This window comes from Haliotis rubra, unplaced genomic scaffold, assembly GCF_003918875.1.
Source record: "Haliotis rubra isolate DU_JTF1 unplaced genomic scaffold, ASM391887v1 Scf170, whole genome shotgun sequence".
NCBI lineage: Eukaryota > Metazoa > Mollusca > Gastropoda > Lepetellida > Haliotidae > Haliotis > Haliotis rubra.
The window spans coordinates 1118399-1127708 of NW_025765670.1; the positions used below are offsets into that span (position 1 = coordinate 1118399).

Sequence of the window (9310 nt, forward strand, 5' to 3'; positions counted from 1 at the left end):
TATGTTTCTAACCTTAGCAAATATGTCGTTTTAATGAATTTTTTTAAATGTACCGTATCTCATAGGTCAAATAGGTTGTACCTGTTATTGACATCCTACAAATAGTGCCTTCTTATATATGTTACAATAAATATGTAAAACCAGGTATGACGTATAATCCCTGAAATTTTCAGTGATTATGTATAATGTCTGATTCACTCAGTGACATGTGACATGTAAATAAAATACTCTCTCTGTATAAGCAACAAATGTTGGTATATCTAGTAAGTGAGTTCATAATTTTAGTTGACTGACAGAGTGACACATGCTTTTTTTGTTTCCTGGTTTACAGAGTGTAACAAACATACATGTACGTCAGATCTATTTTCATTTTGTCGAAACAAGTTACCAATATGTTACCGTGTTAGCAGTGATAGTGCAGCAAGTTTCAATGAACATGATAATACTCTTACCAGTATATCCGTATATCTATTTATCAGTATATCTGTTCATAATATAGTTATAATATAGCACGTTTGTGGTAAGCTTTTAAATTTGCCCCTACAAGCTCTAAAGCTCTTCAGATTTGATTTTCGTCGCATTTTCAGATTCTTGGGGTTTAACGCTGGGAATATAAACGTGTTATACCTGTAAAACCTTGCAACAAGGCATTTTTCACAGGATTCCACTTCTAAATTTATGCGTAACGGCTTGGAAATAAAGTAAAATTTTGAATAACCCCTTTCAAAGAAAACCAGCTGCTACATCCACGGATAAACATGATGAAATGCTGACAAAGCATATTCTGCAGTGAGGAACTATTTCTACAAATCTCATCTTCATCTTCAGCCCTTTATGCTAACCTAAAAAGGATTAACTCCATCTGCATGAAGCTTTGAAGAAACATTTCTTGATTTCCACCTTTCAAAACTGAGATGAACTATTTCCAAACCATGCAGACATCAACAAGCAGTGTCCTCCCTTTGACCTTTCGCCATGATCACTAACACTGGAATTTGCTGACCTGACCAAAGGTGGACACAGATGCTGGGCGCTTTGGTCATAGCCAGCGGGCTATGGAAACACAGTGCCAAAGACCAATCGGCTCTGTATCCTGCAACAACTGCCAAGATTGATCACCCCTGTACACTTCAACTTCAGCCGTGTTTACTTCAGAAATACAATGTGATAAATAATGCACATTAGTTGTACATCAGCCCCAAACTGTCATCGTGTTGTTTCAGTACGACAGCGATGGCTGAAACTGGTTCATTAGAACATTCTATTGATTCGGTTCCCAGTTCCTTAGCAGCTCCCGCACAACAACACAATATTTTTAAAGTCCAAATTAGATCATTTAATTATTGAGCATCTGGGTGTAGTTAGTTTCCCTTGCTGAGTAAGTCCCGGTGTAGGTTTATTTTCCCTCTGCATTTGTAAACATGTTAAAGGGTAATCTTGAAAAATAAAAAATTGCTGTTTCCGAATGTAGATGGGTTGGCATGGAAACAGTTATCTGACATGATTTTCAGACTAAGTCATACAACATTCATGTGGAACAATGGTACGTTCAAATGCCATGCTGGATTTAAAAAAAACCCTTACATTCTTGGTAAGCCAAATATTTTAATGATACTGACACAAGGAAATGAAACCAAATGTACAGTGTCCACAATGGCTCCAACTTATTTCTTTAACTGAAAACTCAATGGTGCAGTGGACAGAGCATTTGTCCAGAGAGTTGAAGGTTGATCCCTCCTTTCATACCAAAATAATTTACAATATGGAGGTGAGCATTAGTGAGTGAGTGAGTTTAGTTTTACGAAGTTTTAGCAAAATTCGAGCAATATCACATGTTGGAAATTGAACCCAGATCTATGGCATGACGAGCAAATGCTTTAACCACTAGGCTACCCCACCACCCCTGAGGTCAGCTTTAAAAATATATATGTTGTAAAACAAGGACTGGTTGGCTCAGCACTAAATCAGTATACATGGTAGCTTGGTGGGCTAGGGGGATGGTATAGCCTTGTAGTTAATGCGTTCACCGTCACGCCCAAGACCTGGGTTTGAATCCCCACATGGGTACAATGTACATTTCTGGTGTCCCCTGCCGTGATATTGCTGGAATAATGCTAAAAGCGGCATAAAACTAAACTCATTCATTCACACGCTCACTCACCAACTCTGTGGGCTGGCATTATAATACTGTCAGAAATCTCGACTAGAATACCCATACACTGTTCCCTGACAACATATTTTCAGCACATTTCTTGATGCATTGATCAAGTAGTTGTTCAACATCTGTTACAAACCTGGTTAAAATCATTCAGTCAAATTATGTATTTCCATAAACAGCAGTCATATTGATAATATTTTTAAACAATTCAGGATAATATTTTGAATATATTCATGACAAGCATATACATGTATTTAATAACGTGTTTCAGCTGAAACTACAGCAGCATAATACTGTCTCTAGAAGTAATACAGTCAATTATCTGTACTTTTATCAGTAATGTCACCATATTGTTCATCAATCTTTGCAAATGTATAAACTCAAATATCCTTCATGTATATAGTCTAGTGGTGGTCCGATTAATTGAAATAATCGAAGATTGGTCGCAGTGACTAAACGACCAAGCAATCGATCATGTTTTCTCATAATCGAACACAAACAATTCTGGAACAATATTTTTCACAAGGCTGGTTTTGTCAGTTACATTTCATGAGCACTACAAGCTCATTCCAAGTCCTGATTGAATTTATCCCAAAGACCCCAAGAATTTATGTTCCTAACATACTAGTCATCCTTTCACGATGTGAAATTTGCCCCAAAAACCCCCAAAGAACTACATGCTTTTTCTTTATGTTTTTGTGCATTAACAAAATTGGTAGGAAAAATTCATAAATGACGCTAACCAATTATTTTTGATCATTGATCGGTTGTAATGAAGCAATCATCAATTATGAGATTTTAACCAATTCCCAACACTAATATAGTCTCCTTGTGCATATGTTGTGTATCATTTGCTTGATAACAGTGTTAGTGTCAACACCAAAACCTTGCATCTACTGCACTAAAGAAGTTGTCAATCCATAAAATTTGTTCCGCTTAATCATCTTTTTCAGTAACTGCTCCAAAACTGCTGAACAAACACCTCAAAGCAAGGCTTGATTATTTTTACAACTAATTATAAACAGAGCTGTCACATTTAAACAGGCACATTATTTATAGCCAAGTCTAATTGTTTCGAAACAAATGGAGCATGCCTAAATGCCTTTAGGTACACGAGAAAGTGATGCCATCCTTCGATGTTTACTATTGTACAAGTCAATTTAGAGTAGACAGGCTGACCAAACACTGGACAGTGTGCCCTGAATAAACAAGCAAACATAGCCACAAAGTGACCACTCACACTTTGGGACAAAGGGGTCAACACCAGCTGACGCATCAGCCAACAACTATATATCTGATCTCTTTAAAAAATTGTTCAACTCTGACTATAAAGGTCTGTAAGCATCAAATCATACACTCAAACCTAATTTAAAAAGAAGGTTATCAATTTGTTGTAAATCCAAACTAAAAACCACTATGATGATGATACGGTATCAGGGGTAGAAATAACCCATTGCCCGATGCCCCAGTCCAGTGTCTTTTTCTGTTGGGCAAGCAAATTTGTATATCACACTGTACCGGTGTCCAGTTGACTTTCCAATGTCAATTATGTTGTTTATTTAAAAAATCAACAAGAAAATCGTCCAGTATAGTGGAAAAATGATTAGGGCAAGTGATTTTACATGTGCCACTGTACTGGAGTACACTAGCAATATTCAAGTTATTTCGACCCTGAGTATATTTGTAGCAGTTCATCCCAAGACAGGAAATCAATAGCCATTTTGTGAACTTCAAACTGTTAAAACAATACATGTACATATATATGCTCTCTTCCTCATACCATTCATTCACCTGATGAAGGAGTAAGGCAATACTCAGAAATGTGTTCCTCATAATAAAGAAGTTGACATCCATAAAAACTCTCTCTCTAAGTGTATCACTTCTAAATGCCATTAATAAACCTGATGTAAAAAGAAAATGTACATCAACAGCGATATTGTTTAAGAAACACAAATTACTCAAATCTGTCAAGTCTTATGATAACTCCATTACATAACCTCTCCATCCCATCTGATGCCCACCACAAAAAGAAGCGTTCAAAACTATTACTCAGAACATTATCAGATAACAGTAAGATTAAAAACAAAGAATATTTGTTGTGACTAGTCAGCCATGTTATTGGAAACTTGAGTATTTGTCTACGCTGTGATTAACATGTGATGCTAATCAGCAGTAATTAGATTATCACAGCTATTATGACAGGTAATGGACAGTTCATTATCTCCTACACACACCCAGATAAGCTACCAACAAGGGAGATTCACTATCACATAATGTGTATTCCAGTTGTTTTGCTCAGCTGACATCGTCTCTATTTGTGTGTCCAAGACACTGTTTTTGTCTGGATTCTGGAACAATGCACTGAACTTGGAAAAATCAAATTTACAGAGACCTCGGTCATGTTTGTTAACTGGATTCAAACAAAAGAACAAAAGCAGTTCACAATAGATACAATCTCAAAAGAATATGTTATGATTTAAAACAAGCTGATGTTTTTAATAATATAAATTTAATAATTGTGAACAAAATTAACTTGGGTTGGTTTACAGAAGTATATGCAAATGATACACATATTTCAGCTCGAGACATATCATTGTATCATTTGTTTTTACTAAATAGTTAGACAATAAAGTTTGCTGAAAGTAAATGAAATACAGTATGTACCTTAAAAACAATCTTAGTTGTTATATGGCAAAACACAGAGATATCTTTGACGTTACCTAACATCCAGTGTTATAGCTTGCATTAATATATGAGAAGACAAATGGATATGCTGGTAGTGTTGTTACTTTAGATGCATATTTTTTAGATAGCTTAGACTAGTAAGAGGTCATTTTTGTTTTCAAAACAAACCCAGGCGTCCCTTCTCTGCGAGTTTTCCAAACAATAACCATTAAGTATAATTAAATACTGTGGCATTTAGTAAATGAAACACGTGCATGTATCAAAGGAATTGTTCACCAAAGTTGACATTAGGTGTTACTGGGACTGGCATTTACGCACACATGAGATCAATCAGAATGTTGTCATTCGTGGTTCATACTAAAGCAAGCTGACGTTAACACGAACATACACGATTAGCTGTGGTCTGTCAAACACTTGACAGTCAAATACACTTAGATTCAGGTCAGGCGCCTGAACCTATGACACACAATGGAGTCAATATCAAAAGAAATGTTATCTAACAGTAAAACCTACCCGTCCTCCCCTGGTGTGGCATCCTCAGGGCTGTTTACTACGGATAATTTTCTCAGCAATTGGTCTCGTTCTTCTTTCACTTGAGTCAGTTCGGCTTGCAAACTTTCTATCTTGCCACACTGATGACTGATAATATTATCCTTTTCGGCAATCAATTCCTGTAATTCCTCCATTGACCTGGGTCCTACCCAGACAGTATCTTCCGAATTTTCAGTCATATTGACACTTTATTACAGGTAGTTCCCGAAGTCAGCCATCTTCCGATCAGCCGATGTGACAGCCAAACTTAGGTCAGGGGTCACGTTGTCTCGCTTCCTCGCTACTTGCGCATCAACCGCTGTTATGCCAGCTTACCCCTAGAAAAGCACGCTGATAATACCTCCTGCGAGTGGCAGTCATGCACCAAGTTGTAATAGGAGGCAAATCAATGCAACAAAATTGTAATTATTTATCTGATTATCCCTAGTCCCAAACACGCTGGGGTAAACACTCCGGAAGTCCAACACAAACTTTGTCACTACTGTCCTAAAACTAGTTCCATTCCCCCATTCAACTAATAAATACTCTTAGTGGGTTTAGGCATAACTAATTTTGTAATACATCAACTGTGTAATAGTATATCCCAAAATGATAATTTACGTTTAATACCTTCATTACAACGGTGATATTTGCAATTGACCATTACAAATGTTGGCTAGTTGTGCGACAAGTAGCATCGCAGGCAGGTAAGAATAGGGGAACCTGTCAGTCTACCACTCAGGTAGCAAAGGTATGGGGTGAATCATCGTGCTTTCAAATTCGGGTCATTTTAACACGTCAGTGTAGAAAAGAAATAAAACACTTCCTGTAGTGAGTAGTCATATAAAATAGGACTCCGTTATTCTATGTCTTCAGTACTCGCCACACCTGTCTGTTAAAAAAAATATTAGAAAGGATTTGGAATTTATGAATAGATTTAAACCAGGTAGGAATTTTAAACATCTTTATTTCAAATGCAAAATAACCCGTCTCGACAGTATATACGTTTACGTGTCACTTATTTACTATGTCAGATAAAATGTTAGTTTGAAAATTCGTTCTTTTCATCAGGACGTATACCATTTCTGATACTATATGTATACTCGGTCCTATTTGCTGACTTGAACAATTAAGTTTTTGTTTTTAAAGTGACATTACAAGTCGAGTACAGTAAAGATATTTCAAATATGTCCTTATTATTTTTTCAATAAAACACGCTTGGAGCATGCTGTTTGGGATGGCAGTTAGAGGAGACAAAGATCGATACACATGCACACATTTACAAGTGGAGACAAGCCACAGAGAGTCTGTGTTCGTGCATGTCATTTTGAAACACTGCACCAGATGTTCAAATTCAAATTAAGTTTGGCACTTCTTAATTTGTTTCTGAAAGTGCGTGTGGTTTTTCTTGCATTACAATTATAAATTAACACATTGAGCGTTATAGCTGTTATTCAAGTGAAATTTCGTGACTTTTCTGTCCGTTCGTATTTCTAGGAAGTTGTGTGTGCAACGCTTGCGGCACAGTGCCAGTTATATGGCGGCGGTCTGTAAATAATTGCGTCTGGACCAGACAATCCAGTGATTGACACAATGAGCATCGATCTCTATAATTGGGAAGCGATGACATGTGTCAACCAAGTCAGCAAGTCTGACCACCCGCCTCTTACGACAAGCATGGGTTACTGAAGACCAATTCTGACCCAGATCTGCAGGGGTCAGATATTAATGGTTTGTCGACAGTTATGAAGTAAATAGTATATGTGAACTGAAACTGTCACTTTTCACGACAAGCATGAGCTGCTGAAGACCAGTTCTAACTCTGATCTACACGGGAATAATGGATCAAGTGGTCAGACTCTCTGACTAGGTTGATGTTGCGTCATATTACCTGAACATCGTTGATCGTTGTTCACGATATCAATCACTGGAATGTCTGGTCCACTGTCAGTTGCCCAAATGTCGCCGGCATACAGGTGGAGTGAGTGAGTGAGTTCAGTTTTACTCCGCTTTTAGGAATATTCCAACAATATCACGGCGGGGAACACAAGAAATGGACTTCACACATTGTACCTATGTGGGGAATCGAACCCGAGTCTTCAGCGTGACGAGCGAAAACTTAACCACTAGGCTACCCTACCGCTCTTCATACAGGTGGAATACTGTTGAGTATATACATAGTTACATAGCTACTGTGCACCTGGAAATAATTCAAGTACGGCTCCTATATTTTCAGTATTCCGGACATCCACTCATCTTTTGGAAATAATGCAAAGGTGCTGTGTTGATAAAGATGGATCCCAAGGTGCCAAGTGAAACGATGGAACAAGAGCAAGCTGCAGGTTTCCTGATGTACTGGCACCGTTCTACAAAGCGATCATAGCGTTAAGGTGAACACAACTCCCTTGGTTTAACATAGACTTGCGCTGAGAATGATTAGTGGAACTGGGTGATCATATAACAAACACAAAGTCGTACGTTGTGACGTAGATAAAGTGCTGAAGTATTAGTCAGAGATCCATTGTCATGGAAACAGTGTATTTTAATAGGTGTGTGCAACTTTGTTAATTAATATTGAGTTTCTGCTAAGGAGACTTTACATGATCTGTTTAGTTTGTAAACATGCATTATTTCATATGTAAATGCATATGTGTGACGTATTTTTGTTAATATTAATGGTGCATTATAGATATTTTTTATGGGGATTGGCTCTAAATTTAGATGCAATAATTAAAGACCTTCATGAATACATGACAGGTTTTATGGATAAAAACTTCTTTTGTATTCTTTACACGACGTTTCAGAGCTAAGTCTTGCTCCTTCATCAGGTGATTGAAGGAGCAAGAATTACCTCTGAAACGTCGTGTAAAGAATAAAGAAAATAAGTTGTTATCCATAAAACGTGTTATGTATTAATGTTCGTCCAACTTCTAAATGCCTTTCATAGACTTCATAAAGACTTGCAGTTGAAACACACAGACACACAATTATTCCTTATGCTGTTACCGTAAAAACCCCAAAAAAATACACGATAAGTCCGTTACCGAGGATCGATGAGAATATCTGGCGATATATGACAGTATGTACATGAATTTCGTTTTGCCCACGCTAAACAGAGCGGTCATGTTTGGACACGAGAACAGCATCACAAACTCATTTGATTGACAGCCCAGTGGATATAATATGGTGCACTCGTGATATCGGTTTCGTCTAATGCAGGTATAGATTAAACGGGCGTGCTCCACTTGCACGTGTTGTGTAGTTCAGCCGGTCTAATCTATATCACCTGTCCATCACTTGTCAAACACCTGCGTGGACGATAAGCTGCGTCAAGCCCACGGTGAGTTGGCAAGCAGGTTGTTCAGCACTGGTCTTGAGGTATATACTGGCGCTTCTATTAGTTTCTGTTGAATGAGTGAGGAAATGCTGTGTTCCTCCGAAGGCCACAATATGTCATGGTGATATTTCTGACAAAAGCAAAACATGGATTCACTCACAAAAATACTTTCTTTATTACACCTTACTTTATGAAGTGATTTTTAGTATATGGGAGAAGCAGATTCTTAAAGCTTCTTTTAGAAAACCGTGTCCCCCGAGGCTGTGGGGTAGCCCAGTGGTTTAAAGCATTCTCCGGAGACCCGGGTTTGATTCACCACATGGGTACAATGTGTAAAGCCGATTTCTGGTAGTCTTAACACATTGTACCTATGTGGGGAATCAAACCCGGGTCTTCGGCGTGACGAGCGAACGCTTTAACCACTAGGCTACCCCATGGGTCCTAGAGCGCGGTAAAGTGTATACATACATAGGACCAATGTACCAAATCAAACACAAAATACAAACCCAGTTTGTGTTCATTTCTATAAATACCATCTTTGAATTGGATACAATAGAATGTTTACTGAACACTGTGACATGCGTACACAGGACCCCGTA

The 9310-nt window shown here is 37.8% G+C and overlaps 1 protein-coding gene across 1 annotated transcript in view; it reads right to left on the reverse strand.

The window, feature by feature from the left end:
* The window catches only part of LOC124272530 (IQ motif and SEC7 domain-containing protein 1-like), a 185402-nt gene extending 179547 nt beyond the window's left edge, over positions 1 to 5855 (reverse strand). The window contains 1 exon segment of the mRNA XM_046707740.1: positions 5357 to 5855. Within this exon segment, the coding sequence (XP_046563696.1) occupies positions 5357 to 5574 (218 nt within the window). The 5' untranslated portion in view covers positions 5575 to 5855.
* Between the last annotated feature and the right edge of the window lie 3455 nt (positions 5856 to 9310).